The following is a 25,378-nucleotide window of genomic DNA, read 5'->3' as shown; positions in this document are numbered from 1 at the left end:
TTTGATTTCTTTTATAACCAACCTAAGGCGTTCATGTTAATTTAGCAGACTGTTGGTGGGCACCTGTGGTGTGTGAAGCTTCCCAGTTGGGATGTGAGAATGAAGATGTGGTGTCTGGTCTCAAATTGCTTGGAGCTTTGAGTTTTATTCTCTTGTCTTAAATGTTATTAAGTTGTTCTGAAACCCCCTATGCTACATAAACAGTAAATGTCACTTTGTCTTTTTCTTTTTCAAAGAACTAAGCAAAAAAAACCCTTTTGTATAAAGTTGTAACTGCCCTTTGAGCCAGCAGTTCCACCTCTGGACATTTTTCTTATATTTTTTCCCTAGACTCTTCATTAAGTAAATGTATATATTTTCCTCCTATATTTCACCTAGCTAACTCATACTCTGTTCTTTCATCTTGGTTTACATGTTACTCAGATTCCTTTCTTGACTATCTAGTAAAAATCTATACTATAGAATCTATACAAACTAGAATTTGTACTTTTCCACAGTACCTGATTCTTCATAGACTTTATCACACTTTAGCATTTGGTGTCTATTTTCTCTGCTAAGACTGCTAGTTCTGTATTGAGGGTCCTGTATCCATCTTTTTCAGTGTTTCATCTCTGGAGCTGCAGCATGACTGATGAATAATAGAAGATTTTATATCACAACCTAAACAGCTTTATTGAGCTATAACAATAATCTGCACATATTTAAATGTATAGGTTGATAAGTTTTGACATGTGTTCATATACACTGATGAAGTCATCACCACAATCAAGATATTAAACTTAGGGCTTCCCTGGTGACGCAGTGGTTGAGAGTCCACCTGCCGATGCAGGGGATACACGTTCGTGCCCCGGTCCGGGAAGATCCCACATGCCGCAGAGCGGCTGGGCCCGTGAGCCATGGCCGCTGAACCTGCGCGTCCGGAGCCTGTGCTCCGCAACGGGAGAGGCCACAACAGTGAGAGGCCCGCATACCGCAAAAAAAAAAAAAAAAAAAGATATTAAACTTAGCTACCATCCCCAAAAGTTCCCTTGTGCCTTTCTGTAACTGGCCCTCTGTTCCTCCCTCTCCCCTCTCAGTCCCTAAGCAGCAACTGCTCTGTCACTGTAGATTCGTTTGTATTTTCTAAAGTGTTATATACATAGAATTACACAGTATGTACTTTTTTGTCTGGCTTCTCTTACTCAGCATAATTACTTTGAATTTATTCTTGTTGCATGAGAGAGATTTTGAAATCTCTGGCTATAATTGTGGCTTTTTCTCTTCTTCCTTGCAGTCCTGTCAGTTTTTGCTTCATATATTTTATGTTGCATAAACATTATTGATTATTATGTTCTCTTGATAAATTGACCACTTTATCATTATGAAAGAACGTTTATATCCTTGGTGATAGTCTGCCCTGAATTCTCCTGTTTGATAGTAAAATAGTCACTTCGGCTTTCTTCTAATTAATGTTACCATAGTGTATACATATATACTTCCATTCTTTTACTTTTAACCTATTTGTGTCTTAGTATTTAACATGCATTTCTTTCTTTTTTTAAAATTTATTTTATTGAAGTATGGTTGATTAAAATGTTGTGTTGATAACATACATTTCTTTTTGGCAAAAATAGTTGGGTCTTTTTTATTCAAACTGATAATCTTGTGATTAGACTGTTTACATTTAATGTGTTTATTGATTTTGTTAGGTTTGGGTCTTTCCTCTTGCTGTTGGTAGTCTGTTGGTCCCATTTAGTCTTTGGAAAAGTGGAAGTTTCCTGCTTTTCTGCCTTCTTTTGGATTGAGTATTTTTAAATGAATCCATTTTTATCACATTTGTTGGCTTCTTAGCTATAGCTCTTTGTTTTGTTATTTTAGGGTTTATAGTATACATCTTTAAATTATTACATGGTGCATTTAAATGATATTGTACTATTTCATGTGTAGTATAAGAACTTTACAAAAGTATGCTTCCATTTCTCTCCTTTATGCTATTGTTGTTGTGCATTTTACTTTTACATGACTATAAACTTGTAATACATTGTTATTATTTTTGTTTAAATAGTTAATTATCTCTTAAAGAGAAGTAAAAAGTAGAGAAAAAAATCTTATATATTTACATTTCTGGTGCTCTTCATTCCTTTATGTAGATCCATATTTTTATCTGTACAATTTTCCTCCGCCTGAAGGAATTTTAATATTTCTTGCAGTGTGGGTCTTCTGGTGATGAAATATTTCAGCTTTTGTATGTCTGAAAACATTTTTATTTTGCCTTGATTTTCAAAAGATTTTTGCTATGTGCAGAATTCTAGGTTAACAGCTTTTTGCTTTCAGTACTTTAAAGATGTTACCCTTTGTCTTATTACTTGTATTGTTTCTGATGAGGAATTGTATGTTAGCCTGTCTTTGTTCTTTTATGCATAATATCTTTTTCTTCTCTGGCTGCTTTTAAGACTTTTCTCTTTCATATTGGTTTAGAGCGATTTGATTATGTTGTGTGTTGATGTGGTTTTCCTCATGATACTTGTGCTTGGGGTTTGTTGAACTTCCTAGATCCATGCATGGGTTTATAGTTTTCATCAAGTTTGGAAAGTTTTCAGCCATTATTTCTTCCAATTTTTTTTTCCTCTTGTTTTCTCCTTTGAGGAATCTAGTTACCCATTTTTAGATTACTGGAAGTTAACCCCAGCTCATCAGTGTTCTTTTTATTTTTTTCTGTGCTTTTTTTTTTTTTAATCTTTCTTTGTTTTTTTTTTTGCGGTTCACGGGCCTCCCACTGTTGTGGTCTCTCCCGTCGTGGAGCACAAGCTCCAGACGCGCAGGCTCAGCAGCCATGGCTCATGGGCCCAGCCACTCCGCGGCATGTGGGATCTTCCTGGACCGGGTCACGAACCCGCGTCCCCTGCATCGGCAGGCGGACTCTCAACCCCTGCGCCACCAGGGAAGCCCCTTGGGTTTTTTTGTTTGTTTTTTTGGCCCTGCTGCGCAGTATGCCGGATCTTAGTTCCCCGACCAGAGATTGAAGCTGTGCCCCATGCAGTGAAAGCATGGGAGTCTTAACCACTGGACCGCCAGGGGAGTCCCTTAAATCTGTTTTATTTTGGATAGTTTCTATTTTCATGCCTTTAATTTCACTAATCTTTTTTTTGCAATGTCTATTCTGTCATTAGTCCCATCTAGTGTATTTTTCATCTTAGATATTGTAGTTTTCATCTCTAGAAGTTTGATTTAAATGATTTTTAATACCTTTCATGTCTCTGGTTGTCATTTTGAACATTTGGAATGTACTTTAGTAAATATTTTAATTTTTTAAATTTAATGTTTAATTAAACATTTTCATGTTTAATGTTTTAAAACATTTTAATGTTTTGTTCTGCTAATTATAACTTGTGTGTCAGTTACGTGTTGGCTTCTGTCGATTGGGTATTCTCATTGTGGGTTTTGTTTTCTTTCCTCTTTGCATGCCTGGTAATCTTTGGATGCAAAAAGTTGTGAATTTTACCCTATTGGGTATAAGACATTTTTGTATCCTTATAAATCTTCTTGAACTTTGTTCTGTGATGCAGTTGAGTTACTTGGATTAATTAGATTAATTCCACTAGGTCTTGCATTTATGATTTTTTAGCCTTGTCTGGAGCAATGCTCAGTCTATGGCTGATTATTCCTCACCACTGAGATAAGACTTTTCTGTGTACTCTGCCTATGAATTCGGAGTTTTCTGTGGTCTGCCTAGTGGGAACAGTGACAGCTCCTAGCCTTGTGTGAGTACCCAACACTGTTCCCTCTAATCCGTTCAGATGGTTCTTTCCCTAGTCTGGGGTAGTTTCCTCAAACATATGCCATTAGTTCTCTGCTGAATATTTGAGAGAGACTCTCTGCAGATCTCTGGAGTTCTCTCCCTCTATGGCTCTCTCTTCTCTGGTACTTTGTCCGATGAACTGTAGCTGTCTTGGTCTCCCCAGACTTTCAGCTCAGATTCCTCAACCCAGGGAGTTAGTCAGGTTCTACCTCACTTTCCCCTCTTTGTGCTGTGGGCTGGAAACTCACTCATGGCACTAAGCTGGGGCAGTAGTAGAGCTCACCTCACTTGTTTCTCATCTCTTAATGATCACTATCCTTTGTTGCCTGTTGTCTTGTGTCTTGAAAATTATTGTTTCATGTAATTTTGTCTGGGGTTCATTTTATTTTGTCTTACTGGTTGTTTCTGAGGGAGGGATAAATCTGATTACTATTATTCCATCTTGGCTGCTCAATGCATATTTTTAAGGGAAAAATAATTTTATAGAGTAGTAGAGCTAGAAACAAAATTAAAATGGGTTAATGAGGGTAATGAGAAAATGGGAGTGTAGACTGTTTTTTAGAGAAGTTTGAGAAGTACAGGGTGGGAGAGAGCTCTGCTTTGAGTGCAGAGCGAAGAAGAGGAAATCTTTTTCATGTGTTTTGAGAGTGGGGAAGTTTTCAGCATATTTAAGTGGAGGAGAAGGGCCAGTGGAGAGGAGATAACCTGAGGAAAGGCCTAGAGGAGGCAGGAGAGAATGAAATCATAAACAGCTGTGAAAATTAGCCTTGGAAGGGAGAAGAGGAACCGGGAGATGAACACTTAATCTTCTTCTTAGGTGTCACATAGCAAATACTTCACATAATTTAAACTTGTCAGTAATTTCACAGGATAAGTATTATTAACTTTTATTACAGGTGAGGAATCAGGGTAGTAAGTTAGGTAACCTAACCTTAGGCATCAGTGGCTGACCTGACCCTAAAGCTCGTGCTTTTTCTAATGCACTTTGTGGTCTCTGGGCTGTTTCTTCAGGGCAGGGAGAATAAAAGCTGGTGAAGGTTTAGGCTATAATTGGAATAAAGGGAGAGAAGGGCCATGTAACTTATTTATGTAAGTTTACTATAAAATTCATGCCTACTCTTCTGGAGGAAAATTTGGGGAAGAGAAGCAGATCAGTGTGTTATGGTGCAGAAGCATTGTATAGAAGAGCAGTGGGAGCAATGCTGCTAAGTGTAGCCCTGCCTTGTTCTGTATATTTTGCTTCAGAACTAATACAGATGTGTACTCTTGCTTTTTTACATCTTTATATGCAAAGAGCAAACTCAGTAACTAGGTGAACAGAGGACTTAACTGATCATTTTTAGAAGATAAATGGTCTAAGAAGTGACCTTTGTGAGTTAACGTTCTTTGCCCCTTCCCCTCCTTTTAAAAAAACACTGTACTTTGCTTATGTAAGTATTAGATAGAATCATATTCAGTTGGTGTCAAAAGAGTTGAATATTGACAGTTTCATGTGGTTCAACCTAATCGTGTATTTTGAAAGGGCAAGAAGCAGTAATTGTGACCATTGTTAGCACCATTAGGACACAGAGATTATGTCTGTTTTATTTACCAGTATTTGCCCAATGCCAAGCACCATGTCTGGCACGTAGTAGACATTCAATAAATAATTTGTGAATGAAAAACTGTAGGTTTTTGAGGTTCCATGCATGTTTTATAAGAAATTTAGGTAAAGATTAAGGGAGATTCCCTTCTTGTTAGGCCCTAAGTTCTTTTTCATAGAATAAGAGAGAAGGCTTTTTCAGCAAAGCTGTTTTATTTCTAATGCAAGATAATGTTAATTAATAAAATATTTTACTACAGTGGCTTCCTAGCCTCTGTTAAAGAGATTCCTCTTCTTCAGTCATTTCAAAGATCAAGCTGGATTGGAGACTCCCTGCCGTCCACCCCTCCCTTAGGCTTTACAAAAGAGCCCCATCAGTGGTTAACCTCTGTCACATTCTGGACATTGCTTTTCTCCTTTCATTTTTCTCTGCCTGCCCTTTTATACTCAAGTTGATTAACATGGTAAATGCAATAACTTTTCCTTTCTCATTTGGGGCCAGAGAGGTGGCCTTTTTCTGAGCACTGTCAGCTTTTGCAAAATAGCAAGTATGTAATGTGCCCTTCATTTGTGTCCTTATAACCTACCTAAATTAATCTTGTCAGAATGCAGCAACCTAAGACTTAGACTATTTCCTGGTTTCCTAGTAATGGTTTTCCAGAATCAATACAGTTACAGACGAGGTGTTGTACCAAGGCAAAGGGCTAAGAAGTCTCTGGCTTGTTCAGGTTTGGTCAGGGGTCTTTGGTACAAATATGAAGAAAATGTATTTGTTGTATCATTGCCTAATATTACTGCTTTGGACCATTCTGTTACCATGTACACTTCCTGCAGTATTGAGTTTAATCCACACAGTGGTGCTAGAAAAACAAGAATTAACGATTGTTTCCCTTCTAATCAGTGAATATGTATTTTTAACTTCCTTATCAAATAAACACTTCCTTGAGTCATGTAATAATTTCCTCAGCCTCTATCAAATCCATCACAAAGTTATAATGATTTAACCTCTGATAGGTCTCCAAATTTCAATCATCCTTTACCTGGATGACTGCAGTAGCTTCCTGGTGGATCTTCCTGGGTTTACTTTGCTTTTGCTCTGGTCTGTTTTCCATAGGTAGTTATAAGTAACCTTTATATATATATATATATATATATATATATATATATATATATATATATATTTATTTATTTATTTATTTATTTATTTTTGGCTGCGTTGGGTCTTCGTTGCTGCGCGTGGGCTTTCTCTAGTTGCGGCACGCGGGGGCTACTCTTCATTGCGACGCGTGGGCTTCTAATTGCAGTGGCTTCTCTTGTTGCAGAGCACGGGCTCTAGGCATGCGGGCTTCAGTAGTTGTGGCACGCAGGCTCAGTAGTTGTGGCTCGCGGGCTCTAGAGCACAGGCTCAGTAGTTGTGGCGCGTGGGCTTAGTTGCTCCACGGCATGTGGGACCTTCCTGGACCAGGGCTCGAACCCGTGTCCCCTGCACTGGTAGGAGGATTCTTAACCATTGCACCACCAGGGAAGTCCCTATAAGTAACCTTTTATACATTCGAATCTGGACTTTACTCTCCCGCTTAAAAGTTCTTAAATGAGCTCTTATTACATTGAGTTTATCAACAAAGATAAATACAGGGAAGGCCTTTTGTGATCCAGCTTCTGCCCAGTTCTCTAGCTTTATTCATCTGTTGCCTTTCCTTGTGCAGTTCTCCTTGTTGCTCTGTGTTTCAGCCAGTCTGGCTGACTTTTAGTTTTTTGAACACAAGTGTTTCCTTCTACTTTGGCCTGCTCTCATTTTGCCTGTGATAAGTAGTGTGTGTGTGTGTGTGTGTGTGTGTGTGTGTGTGTGTGTGTGTGTGTGTGTGTGTGTGTGTGTAGGGATGTTTCTTAAGTTAACTCTATCTTGTCCTTTGTAGCTTGGCTCAAATTTTTTAAAGTCTTCTTTAACCTCCCCAAGTAGATCAGCTTCCAGTGTTATTTGTTCTCACAGTAGCCAATAATGTTTCTTTATAACCTTTATTACAGTTTAATTATATATTTATTTATTTGACTAACGTCCATTTCCCCCCTGGATCATAAGTGTTAAAAAGGTAGATTCTGTGCTCTTTTCTCATCATTATATCATTTGTGCCTATTAAAATATTTGCTGGGCTTCCCTGGTGGTGCAGTGGTTGAGAGTCCGCCTGCCGATGCAGGGGACACGGGTTTGTGCCCCGGTCCGGGAGGATCCCACATGCCGCGGAGCGGCTGGGCCCGTGAGCCATGGCCGCTGAGCCTGCGCGTCCAGAGCCTGTGCTCTGCAACGGGAGAGGCCACAACAGTGAGAGGCCCGCGTACCGCAAAAATAAATAAATAAATGAATGAATGAATGAATGAATAAATAAATAAATAAATAAATAAATTGCTGAATAAATGAATGAATAAATGTAAGTCAGCCAGGACTCAAGGCAGGTAATAGAAGTACGAACAGGTGAGCATTTGGGAAGAAAAGATGAAAATGCAATCAGAATACAGTAAGGTGAGTTTCATAATTAAGGTGAAATATTGGCCCAGCATAGTCTACTTACGTATTTCCTGTTGGAGCAGAAATTAATTCTAGGTCACTGGCAGCCCTGAACTATAAGTGTCTCTCTACATAGAAGGGAAGGAGGAGTGGGAGGCAGAGATCATGCTTGGCAGATTTAATATTACGGAAGCAGGACTTCCCTGGTGGTGCAGTGGTTAAGAATCCGCCAGGGTTTGAGCCCTGGTCCGGGAAGATCCCACATGCCATGGAGCAACTAAGCCCGTGCGCCACGACTACTGAGCCCGCATGCCACAACTACTGAGGCCTGCGCGCCTAGAGCCCGTGCTCTGCAACAAGAGAAGCCACCTCAGTGAGAAGCCCGTGCACCGCCACGAAGAGTAGCCCCCGCTTGCCACAACTAGAGAAGGCCCGTGCGCAGCAATGAAGATCCAACGCAGCCAAAAATAAAATAAATAAATAAATAAATAAATTAATTAAAAGGAAACATAAAATTATGGAAGCAGCTAAGAGCAGATTGTAAAAGTTCTTATAACGAGAAGAACAGTTGTAACTATGAGGTGATGGATGTGTTAAGTAAACTTATTTTGATAATCATTTCACAATAAATACATATATCAAATCATTATGTTGTGTACCTTAAACTTATACAATGTCATACGCCAATTACATCTCAATAAAGCTGGAGAAAAGTAAAATAAAGTTATGGAAGCTTCCAATGCCCTAGTGGAAAAAACACTGTTCTTTAAATAGGAAACCTTGTTTCTGTTCCAGATATGATCACTGTTTTGTTCTCTACTCTTGGGAAAGATGTGGTATAGCATTAGAGAAGTCACCATTTGCACTTACATTTATTACCATAATTATTTTATGGGATAATAAAAACATTCTCTTTATTTCTTAATGTGTGGTAAAAAATGAATGAGGTGCTAGAGGTAGAGCATTTTAAAAAGCACACACTTTATAAAGTGTACTTAATATTTGCCCAGAAAACAGGAAATCTTTCAATTTTATGATTTCTCTGTTCTTTTTATTTATAATTACAAGGAAGAGGTACCTAAAGGATAAGAGCGTGGTATGAAGAGCTCTGTCTCCTCTGGCCACTCTATTCTGAGTTCTGTAAGGGCAGGCGCCTTGTCAGTTTTACTTATGGTTTATCCTCTGCACACAGTGCCTAGTAGGGGCCCAGAAATTGTTTTTGAAATGAAAAATGTAGTGAATTGTCCTGAGGCCTTGGTAATTAGTATTCTGTGATTTTTTTGCCTTGTTGGCGTTCTGCAGAAAAGAACAAGCTGAGGCAGAACTCTTGATGTTTGTTTATTTTTCTTATATTTCAGCTGTGGCAGAAGTAAAACTTCGAGATGATCAGTATACACTGGAACACATGCATGCTTTTGGAATGTATAATTACCTACACTGTGATTCATGGTATCAAGACAGTGTCTATTACGTTGATAACCTTGGAAGAATTATGAATTTAACAGTGATGCTGGTAAGAAAAAAATTTGTAATACTAGGGATTTTCCAATAAACTTGTTACTTAATTTTCCCTTTTCATCTAATATCTAGAGAATTGAGGTACACATACCTTTAATATATGGAATCCTATCATCAGTTTATGTAAGGCTTCGTTTTGTTTAATTCAATTTTAATTTTTCCCCTTATTCCTGTTACTTAAATTTACTTATTCCCCTCCACTCTTACCAACAGGCAACTACTCTGATGTGTTTTATATCTCAATATTGATGTAACTGCTTTTTCTATGTGAGTAGTTAATCCTATGACAGTGGATTTATCTGTTTTTTCCTTTTAGTTAATTTTTGCTTTATGTATTTTTAAGTATGTTAATTGGGTGCAGACATTTTATCAGTAGGATTGTTTTGTCTGCTATGCAATGTCCTTTTAGCATTATAAAATATCCCTCTTTATCTCTGGGCTCTGGGAATAATTTGTCTTGAAGTCTTCTGATATTATTATAGCTGTCCTGGCTTTTTTTTTGTTGTTTAATTAGTATTTGTCTTTTTCTTTTGTTTTTCTTTGAGTTTGTCAGTGTTGTTATTTTTAAAGTGTGTCTCTTGTAAAGAGCATATAGTTGGGTCTTGTTTTTTATCCAGAATGACAATCTTTGTCCTTTAATTGGCTTAGTACATTTATATTTAATGTCATTACTGATATGGTTGGGTTTATGTTACCGTTTGCTAATTCTTTCCATTTTGTCCCATCTGCTTTTTGTTCCTTTGTGTCTCTCTTCCTACCTGTTTTTTTAAATTTATCACAGTTTTTCTTTTTAAAATTTTTTTTCTTAAAATTCCACTTAATTTTCTCTTTTGGCATTTTATTTAAACCTGTTTGTATTGTTCTTATTTTTAATGGTTAATGTAGAGATTGTAGTACTCATCCTTAATTTATCCTACTTTGCCTCTAATTAATGTTATTCCACTTTTAAAAAATGTAAAAATCTTATGATATTATAATTCCTTTTACTTTTCGATCCTCTGAGCTATTGTCATACATTTTATACTTCTTCATATGTTGTAAGCTCCACAATACATTGTTAATGTATTTGCTTTAAGTAATCAGTGGTCTGTCAGTAGCTTCCTGACTACTCTGCTCCTTTCAGCTTTCCTTTGTGTTGCATCTACAGAATAATCTATCCACTTTGCTTGTTTAATCTTATCACTTCTCATTTAAATTCCTTAAATATTTCCTTTATGACAAAATCCACACTTATTAATATGTAATTTTAGAATAGATAATGCATTCATGTGATTTAAAAAACAAGAAATTTGAAAAGGTATTTAGTAAAGTCTCTCTGACCCCAGTTTTATCTGTCCTATGTTCAGTACCCCTTTTCCCTCCGTAACTTCTTTTTATTAGTTTCTTGTATATTCTTCCAGAGGTGGGGTTTTATGTGTGTGTGTGTTTGTTTGATTTTGATTTTCCTGGCAAGTATAAGCATAAAGTGATGTATTTGTTTAAAAAATACAAACTCCTCACCTTGGCAAATGCAGCTTATAATGCCCTTTTCTCCAGCCTTGTCTTTCACCACTTTGTACACTACATTCTAACAATACTAAACTCTTGCAGTTACTGAAACATGCTCTGTATCCTTTTCCCTCCAGCTCTTTTCCCACATAATTTACTCTACCTGAAACATTCTCTCTTAACTTGTGTGTCAGGCTGCTTCCCAGTCTTCACTTGAGTTTCAGCTAACCATTTCATCTAGGAAGCTTGATGACATCCACCCTTTGTTCCCCCAGGGATATTCAAACCATTGGCTCTCAGATCTGCATGGACTTTGAATTCCTGCTAGGCCAGGGGTTGGCAAACTTCTTCTGCACGGGGCCAGATAATAAATGTTATAGGGTTTATGGACCAGACAGTCTTATGTCACAGCTGCTCAGTTTTGCTGTAGTAATGTGAAAACAGCAATTCGCAATATGTAAACAATGATTGTGGCTGTGTTCCAATAAAACTTTATTTGCAAAAACAGCAGGCTAATTTGGCTCATGGGCTATAGTTTGCCAACACTTGGTCTAGGCTGTGGGTCTTTCTTACATTTCTATAATCCTAGCAGCCAGCAGAAGGCTTAATCAGTCTGTTTATACAATGGATAACAGTTGTTTAAAGCTTTTTCTTACTCTTTGGAGTTGGCTTTACATTCTTGATAGGATCTTTTTATTCTTCAGGTACAAGTATGAGTCTGGTTTGTTGAGATAATTTTACTGAATAAGAAAGATTTATTTTTCTTCAACAGACATTTATTGAATACTGCTGCATGCTTTGTAGCCACACACACAAATAAATTGATAACGTCACAGCGGAAGTAAGGATAAGATGCAGAAGTAGTATGGAGGAGGAAATAGTTTACTACTATGCGTGACTAGGAGAGGGATGCTGATAGGGTCACATTTCAGAGCCAGAAGCTTGGTTTTATCAGCTCACTCATTGATAATCATGATTTGGGATACTAATCCCAACTTAAATCAAAAGATTGGAAATCTAGAATTAAAGTTCATGACTGCATTTGAAATACTGTAGATAAGCAGTGTGGACTGGTCAGTATATTTTTCTTCTATTGCAGAGTTTCCATAGGAAATAAAATTATTTTATTTTATTTTTTTTTTGAGGAGACTATTTAAAGCTTTCTTTTTTTAATTTTTTAATTTAATTTTATTTACTTTTTTATACAGCAGGTTCTTATTACTCATCAGTTTTATACACATCAGTGTATGTCAGTCCCAATCGCCCAATTCATCACATCCCCACCCCCACGTGGCTTCCCCCCTTGGTTTCCATACATTTGTTCTCTATATCTGTGTCTCAACTTCTGCCCTGCAAACCAGTTCATCTGTACCATTTTTCTAGGTTCCACATACATGCGTTAATATACGATATTTGTTTTTCTCTTTCTGACTTGCTTCACTCTCTGTGACAGTCTCTAGATCCATCCACGTCTCAACAAATGACCCAATTTTGTTCCTTTTTATGGCTGAGTAATATTCCACAGTATATATATACCACATCTTCTTTATCCATTCGTCTGTCGATGGGCACTTAGGTTGCTTCCATGACCTGGCTATTGTAAATAGTGCTGCAATGAACATTGGGGTGCATGTGTCTTTTTGAATTATGGTTTTCTCAGGGTATATGCCTAGTAGTGGGATTGCTGGATCATATGGTAATTCTATTTTTAGTTTTTTAAGAACCCTCCATACTGTTCTCCATAGCGGCTGTATCAATTTACATTCCCACCAACAGTACAAGAGGGTTCCCTTTTCTCCACACCCTCTCCAGCATTTGTTGTTTGTACATTTTCTGATGATGCCCCTTCTAACTGGTGTGAGGTGATACCTCATTGTAGTTTTGATTTGCATTTCTCTAATAATTAGTGATGTTGAGCAGCTTTTCATGTGCTTCTTGGCCATCTATATATCTTCTTTGGAGAAATGTCTGTTTAGGTCTTCTGCCAATTTTTGGATTGGGTTGTTTGTTTCTTTAATATTGAGCTGCATGAGCTGTTTATATATTTTGGAGATTAATCCTTTGTCCGTTGATTCGTTTGCAAATATTTTCTCCTATTCTGAGGGTTGTATTTTCGTCTTGTTTATGGTTTCCTTTGCTGTGCAAAAAGCTTTGAAGTTTCATTAGGTCCCATTTATTTATTTTTGTTTTTATTTCCATTACTCTAGGAGGTGGATCAAAAAAGTCTTGCTGTGATTTACGTCAAAGAGTGTTCTTCCTATGTTTTCCTCTAAGAGTTTTAGAGTGTCCGGTCTTACATTTAGGCCTCTGATCAATTTTGAGTTTATTTTTGTGTATGGTGTTAGGGAGTGTCCTAATTTCATTCTTTTACATGTAACTGTCCAGTTTTCCCAGCACCACTTATTGAAGAGACTGTATTTTCTCCCTTGTATATCCTTGCCTCCTTTGTCATAGATTAGTTGACCATAGGTGTGTGGGTTTATCTCTGGGCTTTCTATCTTGTTCCATTGATCTATGTTTCTGTTTTTGTGCCAGTACCATATTGTCTTGATTACTGTAACTTTGTAGTATAGTATGAAGTCAGGGAGTCTGATTCCTCCACCTCTGTTTTTTTCCTTCAAGACTGCTTTGGCTATTCAGGGTCTTTTGTGTCTCCACACAAATTTTAAGATTTTTTGTTCTAGTTCTATAAAAAAATGACATTGGTAAATTGATAGGGATTGCACTGAATCTGTAGATTGCTTTGGGTAGGATAGTCATTTGCACAATATTGATTCTTCCAATCCAAGAACATGGTATATCTCTCTATCTGTTGGTATCATCTTTAATTTCTTTCATCAGTGTCTTATAGTTTTCTGCATACAGGTCTTCTGTCTCCCTAGGTAAGTTTATTCCTAGGTATTTTATTCTTTTTGTTGCAATGGTAAATGGGAGTGTTTCCTTAATTTCTCTTTCAAATTTTTCATCATTAGTGTATAGGAATGCCAGAGATTTCTGTGCATTAATTTTGTATCCTGCAACTTTACCAAATTCATTGATTAGCTCTAGTAGTTTTCTGGTGGCATCTTTAGGATTCTGTATATATAGTATCATGTCATCTGCAAACAGTGACAGTTTTACTTCTTCTTTTCCAATTTTATTCCTTTTATTTATTTTTCTTCTCTGATTGCCATGGCTAGGACTTCCACAACTATGTTGAATAATAGTGGTGACAGTGGACATCCTTGTCTTGTTCTTGATCTTAGAGGAAATGCTTTCAGTTTTTCACCATTGAGAATGATGTTTGCTCTGGGTTTGTCATATATGGCCTTTATTATGTTGAGGTACGTTCCCTCTATGCCCACTTTCTGGAGAGTTTTTATCATAGATGCGTGTTGAATTTTGTCAAAAGCTTTTTCTACATCCATTGAGATGATCATATGGTTTTTCTTCTTCAATTTGTTGATATGGTGTATCGCATTGATTTATTTGCATATATTGGAGGATCCTTGCATCCCTGGGATAAATCCCACTTTGTCATGGTGTATGATCCTTTTAATGTGTTGTTGCATTCTGTTTGCTAGTCTTTTGTTGAGGATTTTTGCATCTATATTCATCAGTGATATTGGTCTGTAAGTTTCTTTTTTTGTAGTATCTTTGTCTGGTTTTGGTATCAGGGTGATGGTGGCCTCGTAGAATGTGTTTGGTAATGTTCCTTCCTCTGCAATTTTTTGGAAGAGTTTGAGAAGGATGGGGGTGAGCTCTTCTCTAAATGTTTGATAGAATTCACTTGTGAAGCCATTGTTTGTTGAAAGATTTTTAATCACAGTTCCAATTTCATTACTTGTGATTGGTCTGTTCATATTTTCTATGTCTTCCTGGTTCAGTTTTGGAAGGTTATACCTTTCTAAGAATTTGTCCATTTCTTCCACGTTGTCCATTTTATTGGCATAGAGTTGCTTGTAGTGGTCTCTTAGGATGCTTTGTATTTCAGCGGTGTCTGTTGTAACTTCTCCTTTTTCATTTCTAATCTTATTGATTTGAGTCCTCTCCCTCTTTTTCTTGATAAGTCTGGCTAATGGTTTATCAATTTTGTTTATCTTCTTAAAGAACCAGCTTTTAGTTTTATTGATCTTTGCTATTGTTTTCTTTGTTTCTGTTTCATTTATTTCTGCTCCGATCTTTATGATTTCTTTCCTTCTGCTAACTTTGGGTTTTGTTTGTTCGTCTTTCTCTAGTTCCTTCAGGTGTAAGTTTAGATTGTTTATCTGGGATTTTTCTTGTTTCTTGAGGTAGGCTTGTATAGCTATAAACTTCCCTCTTAGAACTCCTTTTGCTGCATCCCATAGGTTTTGGATTGTCGTGTTTTCATTGTCATTTGTCTCGTTATTTTTTGATTTCCTCTTTGATTGGTTCAGTGATCTGTTGGTTATTTAGTAACGTATTGTTTAGCCTCCATGTCTTTGTGTTTTTTACCTTTTTTTCCCATGTAATTCATTTCTGATCTCATAGCATTGTGGTCAGAAAAGATGCTTGGTATGATTTCAATTTTCTTAAATTTACTGAGGCTTGATTTGTGACCCAAGATTTGATCTGTCCTGGAGAATGTTCCGTGCGCACTTGAGAAGAAAGTGTAATCTGCTGTTTTTGGATGGAATGTCCTATAAATATCAATTAAATCTATGTGGTCTATTGTGTCATTTAAAGGTTCTGTTTCCTTATTTACTTTCATTTTGGATGATCTGTCCATTGGTGTAAGTGAGGTGTTAAAGTCCCGCACTATTATTGAGTTATTGTCGATTTCCTCTTTTATAGCTGTTAGCAGTTGCCTTATGTATTGAGGTGCTCCTATGTTGGGTGCATATATATTTATAATTGTTACAGCTTCTTCTTGGATTGATCCCTTGATCATTATGTAGTGTCCTTCCTTGTCTCTTGTAACATTCTTTATTTTAAAGTCTATTTTATCTGATACGAGTATTGCTACTCCAGCTTTCTTTTGATTCCATTTGCATGGAATATCTTTTTCCATCCCCTCACTTTCAGTCTGTATGTGTCCCTAGGTCTGAAGTGGGTCTCTTGTATCCAGCATTTTTTTTTTTTTGTTTTTGTTTGTGGTAAACAGGCCTCTCACTGTTGTGGCCCACTCCCGATGCGGAGCACAGGCTCCGGACGCGCAGGCTTAGCGGCCATGGCTCACGGGCCCAGCCTCTCCACGGCACATGGGATCCTCCTGGACTGGGACATGAACCCGCATCCCCTGCATCAGCAGGCAGACTCTCAACCACTGCGCCACCAGGGAAGCCCCCTAGACAGCATATTTATGGGTCTTGTTTTTTTTTTTTTTTTTTTTTTTTTTTTTTTTGAGGCACGCAGGCCTCTCACTGCTGAGGCCCCTCCCGTTGCGGAGCACAGGCTCTGGACACGGGGGCTCAGCTGCCGTGGCTCACGGGCCCAGCCGCTCCGCGGCGTGTGGGATCCTCCCAGATCAGGACATGAACCCATGTCCCCTGCATTAGCAGGAGGACTCTCAACCACTGTGCCACCAGGGAAGTCCCTGGGTCTTGTTTTTGTATCCATTCAGCAAGCCTGTGTCTTTTGATTGGAGCATTTAATCCATTCACGTTTAAGGTAATTATCGATATGTATGTTCCTATTACCATTTTCTTCACTGTTTTGGGTTTGTTTTTGTAGGTCCTTTTCTTCTCTTGTGTTTCCCACTTAGAGAAGTTCCTTTATCATTTGTTGTAGAGCTGGTTTGGTGGTGCTGAATTCTCTTCGCTTCTGCTTGTCTGTAAAGCTTTTGATTTCTCCATCAAATCTGAATGAGATCCTTGCCTCATAGAGTAATCTTGGTTGTAGGTTCTTCCCTTTCATCACTTTAAGTATATCATGCCACTCCCTTCTGGCTTGTAGAGTTTCTGCTGAGAAATCATCTGTTAACATTATGGGAGTTCCCTTGTAGGTTATTTGTCATTTTTCCCTTGCTGCTTTCAATTATTTTTCTTTGTCTTTAATTTTTGTCAGTTTGATTACTGTGTGTCTTGGTGTGTTTCTCCTTGGGTTCATCCTGTATGGGACTCTCTGCGCTTCCTGGACTTGGGTGTCTATTTCCTTTCCCATGTTAGGGAAGTTTTCGACTATAATCTCTTCAGATATTTTCTCAGGTCCTTTCTCTCTCTCTCTTCTCCTCTGGGACCCCTATAATGTGAACGTTGTTGCATTTAATGTTGTCCCAGAGGTCTCCTAGGCTGTCTTCATTTCTTTTCATTCTTTTTTCTTGATTCTGTTCCACAGCAGTGAATTCCACCATTCTGTCTTCCAGGTCACTTATCCATTCTTCTGTCTCAGTTATTCTGCTATTGATTCCTTCTAGTGTGGTTTTCATTTCAGTTATTGTATTGTTCATCTCTGTTTGTTTGTTCTTTAATTCTTCTAGGTCTTTGTTAAACATTTCTTTCATGTTCTCGATCTTTGCCTCCATTCCTTTTCCGAGGTCCTGGATCATCTTCACTATCATTATTCTGAATTCTGTTTCTGGAAGGTTGCCTATCTCCACTTAATTTAGTTGTTTTTCTGGGGTTTTATCTTGTTATTTCATCTGGTACATAGCCCTCTGCCTTTTCATCTTGTTTATCTTTCTGTGAATGTGGTTTTTGTTCCACAGGCTGCAGGATTATAGTTCTTCTTGCTTCTGCTGTCTGCCCTCTGGTGGGTGAGGCTATCTCAAAATAATTTCATTTGATAGCTTACTTGACATGAATCAGAGCAAAGACTAATATGTCTTTGATTCCTTTTCCTGTCCTATTGTCTAGCTTCTGTGGACACCTTAGAATAATTTGTTATAGTTCCTTATTTGGTTTAGTCTCTCTTTGCCTGTCTATTGACTCATTAAAGACACTAAATATACATACACTCTGTATACACTATATACTGGATAGTGTATGCACACAGCCAGATGCCCTATAGACATACATGTGTGCTATATTGCCCATACAGGGTCATACACATCCATTCTCTGCATATGCATAGTTAGCATTTTATTGTGTGTTTTAAATTTAAGGGCTTTTACTTTTTTTCTAAGATTCCATTATGTTTTGTTTAGAAAGACAAATCTAAAATCTGATATTCTTTAAGAATATTGACTTATGGAGCCTAACTCAGTCACGTAGTCTAATTTAATACTATTCATTCGACATTCAAAATGTTTATTGAATACTTGCTGTATGTTATGCATTATTGTAGGCACTGGGAATGCTGCAGTATACAAAGTAAAGTCTCTTCCAGTTTATTAATTTACAGTAGAATATGAACAGCTTCCTTCCCTCTCTTCCCCAATTTGAACTTGACATTGAAATAACAACCTCTTTTGTATGTTTGTACATGTTCAAAGCAATGTACATCTTCCTAATTATAGTGTACATTTAAATTTGTTTAGTTTCCTGGTAAAATTGGAAAGTTTTTTTTTTTCCCCCTCTTAGAAAGCAATAAGGAAACTATAATTTAGAATGCATGACTTCTGGGAAAGTTTCTACAAGGTGCATTCTTTCCTAGTTCTCAGTTGTCATTCTCATCCCTAAATTCTTTTAGCACTTCATATGTATTCTCTTTTTAGCAATTGGATTACAACGTCCTTGAATTATTTAGTCGAAAAGACATAATACACACTCTAAAAATAGTTTATTAGATCCTCTATCAAAAAGACCTACCATATACCTATATATACCTTTTTTGTTTTTTTTCCCCAACTGTTAAGTGACAACTGTCTGTTTGAGAATCCCCTGACCTGAATGTTAGTTTTTGTAAGTTATATCTCCTGGGCTGGCAGGTGTCCTCAGAGAGGAGTCCTCTGGTTTCTTGTCTGAGAAGTATTAAGGCCTGATTGTGGCTTTTTGGGATCCAAAGGAAAGAAAAGAGTTTGTAGTCTCATCTTTTAATAAGTGGGGATTTGCTGATTCCTCTGTTTTCTTTCAGTGGCGTCCTTTACCCCTGTACTTAGCTAGGTCTGATGGCCAGAGTCAGTCTAGTTAAAACTTTCATTAGAGAAATCTCCAGTTTTTTGCTAGAGTGGGTAGTTTTTTTTGTTGGGGAGAATTGGCTTTTTTTTTTTTAACCCAAGAACATGGTATGTCCTTTCATTTATTTAGATCTTCTTTTATGTCCTTAAGTAAGAGTTTTATAGTTTTCCCTTGATCTTATGCTTATTAAGTTTATTCTTGAATATTTTATGGTTTCTGCCTCTCATTAATAGAATATAGTTTTATCTGTTTTCTTTCCTAGATGCTTATTGATAAAGACTATTTGTTGTATAAGCAGTCACCTTATTTGACAGTTCAGTAATTTTTACCTACTCCCACTTAGGTTTTCAAAGTACATAGACAGTTCCATCCTTAGCAAAAGGAAATGGTTTTATCTCTCCTTTTCCAGTATTTATGAAAGTAGAAATAACATTCCTGTGTCATTTCATTTTTGTCTTATTGAGGTTAGTAGATAGAACCTCTGAGACAATGTTGAATAATAATGTGGACTGCAAGTATCTCTGTTTAGCTTTTGATTTTAATTGTAATGGCTTTTAAAATTACTTAAGAGAATACACATTGTCAGTTTTAGATAAATAGCTTTTATTGTTCTAAAGTTGCTTCTTTGAGTTTCTGTTTCTGTTTAATGTTTTTATTATGCCTGCTGAATTTTATTGCATGCCTTTTCAGAACCCACCTATTGTTAATGGTTGTGTGCCTTTTATTAATTTATCAGTGTAGTGAATTAAATTGATATATTGTAGTTTTAAAATTCCTTAATTTCATAATTCCTTAAGTTCCTGGAATAAATTATTTTTGGTTAGAGTGTGTTATTCTTTTGATACATTATTGGTTTCTATTTGCTGACATTTGTAATATTTGTATTTGTTTTCACAAGTTATATTGGTTTTTGGTTTTGATTTTGTTGATATCTGTCAGATTTTGATTAAAGTTTTTTGCTGGCTTCCTTGAATTGGAGAGCTTTCTGGAACTGGAATAGTTTCAGATGGGAATAATCTGTTATTATTTTTCTGATCAGCAACAAAGGAAATTGACTTGCTCTTTGAACTGTATTGGGGGCAGGTGGAGAGTATTGGCTGCTAGATACTCACTGACATTTTTTAAAGCAGAAAACAGTTCTAATATACATTTTATTGTCTGATTTTTTTTTTTTGAGTCAAAGGCACACATTCACAAATCCCAGAGAGGTTCTTTTCTTGTGGCTGATTTACAAAAATGACCATCCATGTTAATCTGGGCTAAACACTATTGTGGTCAAGATGAAGGCTATAGGGCCCAAGAAAGGAAATCCACAAGTTGCTTGACTGTTAGATTTTGTCAGGAGCCAGCAGGTGGCAGCAGTTCAACACACAGGTTTATAGAGGCATTATACTTCTAAGTCAGTCTAACTTGTGGTTTACAATTGTTAATTTTAGAGAAATGTCAATTGGGAGGAAGTACATTTAGGAAGTAGAAAATTCCTTAGGAAAGAAAAAAAATTGTGTTTTAAAATTTGTTTCTTTATTATTTTGTCATTTTATTATGATATTAGGGCTTATTTTAAAGTAATATGTTCTGTCTTAATATTTACGGGATTAATTCTGTCCTAATTATTTTTCCGTTTATCTGAAAAACTCATGTCTTTGCTACTAAAGAAGAGCGTCATCTTGTGGTGCCTCTTTAAATTGCATGTAAAGATGGAGAGGAGAGTTGCTGGATTCCATTTGAAGCATGGATTTGTGAGGTTGCTTGTTAGTCCAGCTCAGTTGTATGCCAGTATGTTCTTATCTACACCTGAATCTAGCTTATTTTCTACAGCTGAATTTATTAACAGGGAGCCAGTAATTTACCTGGTTAAAGAAAAACGAGTGGAGTAAGTTCTTGGAACTGTGTGTGCTTAATGCATTATTGAAAGCTTTGTGGTACATAAAGACATGACTCAGTCAAATTGCAATTAATTTAAAACACCCTTCCTTAAAGCTTTAGCAAAAAAAAAAAAAAAGGGTGGGGGCAGAAGAAGGAAAAAGGAAGACTTCTTTTTTCTTCCATATAAAGTTAATAGTTACTAGTGATAAAAGCCTTTCTTCAGAAAAAGATCACTCCCTTTTAAAAGGGCAAATTTTTAAATGTCAGTGTCTAATAATACTAGTAAATGGCATCTGTATTTAATTTAGCTTGACCAGTTTTTTAAACTTGAGTAGTGTTTTCTATAAATATACATGTATTAGAAAAAATGCTTTGTTAGTTCAGAGCTTGTCTCCTTGTAGCTGTAACTAAGAGATCCCCAAATGGTTTTGAGATGTTTTCATAAATATGTACAGTTTATGAAAACAGTACTTATTTACTGTTTAGTGTCATTTATATACAATATGTGGACATTGAGATTTTTGTATTATGTTTTGTTGACTCAGGAATCTGATTAAAATACTGCATAATATATTAGCCTGAAAGAAAAACTGAATATGGTAGTTTCGTTCATATTAGGGGTTTTTTTTTTGGCGGGGTGGGGAGTTATTCTATAAGTTGCATTGAGTTCTGGGGTATCATTTGTTTAGAAAAACTTGAGAATTGGTTTCTTCTCAAGAAAGTGTGGAATACAGGAAAGACCAACTTTTGGAGTGTGGTCAACCAAGATTTGAATACTGGCCCTGCCATTTTCTAGCACTGGAATTCCAGGCAAATTATTTAATCTTTTTGAACAGAGTTCTTTATCTTCTTAAAGTGGAATAATAATTTCAACTTCATAGGGTTTGGAAATAATTAAATGAGATGGCAAAAAGTCAAAGCACTTATTTAATACAATACTGTATATTGTAGTCATTCAATAAGTGCTCCATTTATCAATGAAATTTTTTTTTTTTGGAGCGTTATGCAGAAACTAGAATTTATTAATTTGCTGAGTTTTTTACATTATTTTTTGCCCTTGGAGGTTCATCAAATCTGATTTTTGCCTCACGTTCTTCCCCAGCTTTTAAAAATGAACAGCAGGAAACTTCTATATTTTACTTACAGAGATAAAAATTTAAATTTCCAACATTAGTACTTTGATTAATTTTTTTTAACAGACACTTTTATCAATGAAATTTTAATTCTTTTGCAATTCACTTGTGAAATGTTAGAATGATTTTCAGCAGCTTTGAACGTAGTTACGTTAATTTTTTTTTTGGACTGGAGGAAGAAAATAATTGGGTGGGACCAGGACATTATAGATGCTAATTACATAAAGCTTTATTATTAGAACACTGTAAAACTGTTATTGAAGGTTATTCAGAAATAATTTAATACTCTAATTTACACAAGAAAATATTTTATTGGTACAGTCCATTTAAAATTACAGTGTACTCTTTGAGAATTAGGTTTCAAAAATCAGGAACATTTAGGTTCTTTCACATAAACTATCATATAACTTCGAGATACTGTATGTTTTCTTTTGCATTTTAATTTAATTAATTTTGGCATCACATTTATAAACTTGAATATCTTAATCATTCTACTAGATATTGCACTCATTTATCTGATAATTAGGTGCCTAGCAATCTCAGTTATGTGGAACCTTGTATTTAAAAGAAGACGGCTTAAAACCACCTTTATAATTGAACATGAAATGAAGAATAGTGGCTTCCTAATAATGCTTCCCTAGATTAGACATAGTGAAGAGCATGTAGTGGAGGAGACCACTAGAAACTTTTACTTTGAAACAACTATTCTGAGGAAGAAGTTCCATTTTATTTTATCTTATTCACATCCTTTAATTATGTATATCACACGTAAATTATTCAATATGGAAAAAACAGTCAAGCAATGTATTTGAAGCAGTAATGGAAAGTTCTTCTTTACCCCCAATCTCCCTTACCACCAGTTGCACTTTGATCTCATTTTCCTAATAGTAAACGCTATTAACAGAATAGCACGTGTCTGTCTACAGCTTACTCTGTGCTTTCATATCACAATGTTTGTTTCAACATACATGGATTTATACATATTCTGCATCTTTTTTGCCAGTTATTATCTTGGTGATCTTTTTGATGTATTGTAAATCTACTTCAGTATATTTAACAGTTATTTGGTATTCCAAAGGATGATTATTCCACAGTTAACCATTCCTCTTCCAATGCTCTCCAGACAAAGATGCCAGGTACACATCTATAGTTGAACACATTGGATTTATTACTTTTTGCAGCAGAGGAGAATGCATACCATGCGACACCATAGGATATTTCAGAAGATGTTAGAAAGGACTTATTGTAGGATTGAGCTTATATTAGATGATTTTGGGGGAGGATTTAAGAGACTGGGGCTTTGCTCTGGATTGGATACTGTTAGGAAACTGGATAATTCCATGATGGATATCTTAATAAGTCTTATCCAGAGGGAGGGAAGAAGACTGGGCCAAGGCTCAAGCTGTGGTTAGTAATATTGGCATGGATTAGGGTCCTGTTTGTAGCTTTGACAACGTTTATGTTTCATCTGTGTTCAGATACCATTACAGGGTGATGCTGTTTTTGTATTGTTCTATTATGGTGACAGAGGTCACACAGTGGCCTTGTCTCATGATGATGTTCTGTGAAATTGTTTATGTTCATGAGGAGAACATAGCTGTTAGTGTCACCAGCTCATAGCAAAACCAAGGCCTAGCTGATACTGCCAGGCCAGCACTGGGATGTCAAGGGCTGCTATTTTCTTACTTACTGTTGATAAACAGCTAGGTTGTATCTTAGTTTTTATTGACACAGTTTTTCATTTTCATCATTAAAATAAACATTCTCGTTATATGGATCTTAGTGTACATGTGCAAGTATTCTTATAATATAAATTCCTAGAAGTGGAATTACATTAAATGGTATATAATGCATCGTAAAATTTGATTTATAATCATTGCTGAAAGCCTATACTTATTTCTGTTCCCACAAACAGGGCACCTTAGCCAAGAATAGACATTAACAGTCTGAGGTTTTTTTTTTTCTGGCTAATAGAGATATCTTTTTTTTTTTTTTTTTTTTTTTTGCGGTATGCGGGCCTCTCACTGTTGTGGCCTCCCCCGTTGCGGAGCACAGGCTCCGGACGCGCAGGCTCAGCGGCCATGGCTCACGGGCCCAGCCGCTCCGCGGCATATGGGATCCTCCCAGACCGGGGCACGAACCCGTATCCCCTGCATCGGCAGGCGGACTCTCAACCACTGCGCCACCAGGGAGGCCCATATATTTTTTTTACTAGTGAGTTTGAGCATTTTGCTCATTTTTTTTTAAACCATAGTTTTCCTGTTCGTATTCTTTTCCCATTAAAATATTTTTAATAACCTTGTCTCTCTTGTTGAGTTTTAAGGTTACTTCTTATGTTATAGATATTAGTACTTCTTTATATTTGTGGCAAGTATTTCTCTCCCTACCTCCTACATGTCTTTTATTTACATAGGAAGGCTTTCTCCACCTTGAGATTATTAAAACATTATTAATCTTCTAACACAGTTATTTTACTTTTCCCTTAAGACATTTATTTTATTAATCTATCTGGAGTAAAGAATATTTTTATGTAATTTTTTTCCTAAAGATCCCTAGTGTTCCACTATCATTTGTTGACTAGTCCATTTCCTTCACAATAATTGGAAATACCACATCATGTTCTAAATGCCTACGTAGACATCAGCCTGCAGTAAAATTTCTCTCACTTGCCCTTCACTTAACTAACTGGATTAACTGATATTCTCTATTCTCTTTGAATAACATACTGACTGAAGACCACGGTGAGCTTAATGTTTATTGCCAGTAGGCTACTCAGTACTATGCTGTTACAATTCTGTTTCTGTTAGTTGTGCTTTATATCACTAATACCCAGATTTTGTCATTCTAAAAACTTTATGCCAGGGCTTCCCTGGTGGCGCAGTGGTTGAGAGTCCGCCTGCCGATGCAGGGGACACGGGTTCGTGCCCCGGTCCCGGAGGATCCCACGTGCCGCGGAGCGGCTGGGCCCGCGAGCCATGGCCGCGGAGCCTGTGTGTCCGGAGCCTGTGCTCCGCAACGGGAGAGGCCACAGCAGTGAGAGGCCCGCGTACAGCAAAAAAAATAAAAAAAAATAAAAAAAAATAAAAACTTTATGCCAGCTGTGTTTGTCATTGCATTTTCATTATTTAATGCAATATTATGTAAATCAGTAAAATATGAGTACAAAAAGAAGGAAAGTTGCTGTTTTAAAGAAAATTGCATGCTTTAGAAAGAAACAGTGGGTCACTAAAAAAATTGAGGCTAATAAGGATACAGTTTACTTAAATTTTTTTAATATGTACATATATTGATCTAAACAGTTCTAGGAGCAGGGAATGAAATACATGAATCAAGGATTATTTTTGTACTGCAGGAAAACCTGTTAACTAAAAACTAAAACGACAATAAAAAATTAATTGAGGGCTTCCCTGGTGGCACAGTGGTTAAGAATCTGCCTGCCAATGCAGGGGACACGGGTTCGAGCCCTGGTGCAGGAAGATTCCCACATGCTGCAGAGCAACTAAGCTCGTGCAC

The 25,378-nt window shown here is 36.7% G+C and overlaps 1 protein-coding gene across 2 annotated transcripts in view; it reads left to right on the top strand.

Annotated features, from left to right (window-relative positions):
- The window catches only part of NUDCD1 (NudC domain containing 1), an 87,800-nt gene that overhangs the window by 2,884 nt on the left and 59,538 nt on the right, over positions 1 to 25,378 (top strand). For both annotated transcript variants that reach the window (XM_060115694.1, XM_060115693.1), the window contains exon 2: positions 9,222 to 9,376. In XM_060115694.1, the coding sequence (XP_059971677.1) occupies positions 9,222 to 9,376 (155 nt within the window). The remainder of the gene's footprint in view (positions 1 to 9,221; positions 9,377 to 25,378) is intronic.

This window comes from Mesoplodon densirostris, chromosome 13 (assembly GCF_025265405.1).
Source record: "Mesoplodon densirostris isolate mMesDen1 chromosome 13, mMesDen1 primary haplotype, whole genome shotgun sequence".
Lineage (NCBI taxonomy): Eukaryota > Metazoa > Chordata > Mammalia > Artiodactyla > Ziphiidae > Mesoplodon > Mesoplodon densirostris.
This window is presented reverse-complemented; position numbering and strand designations above follow the sequence as displayed.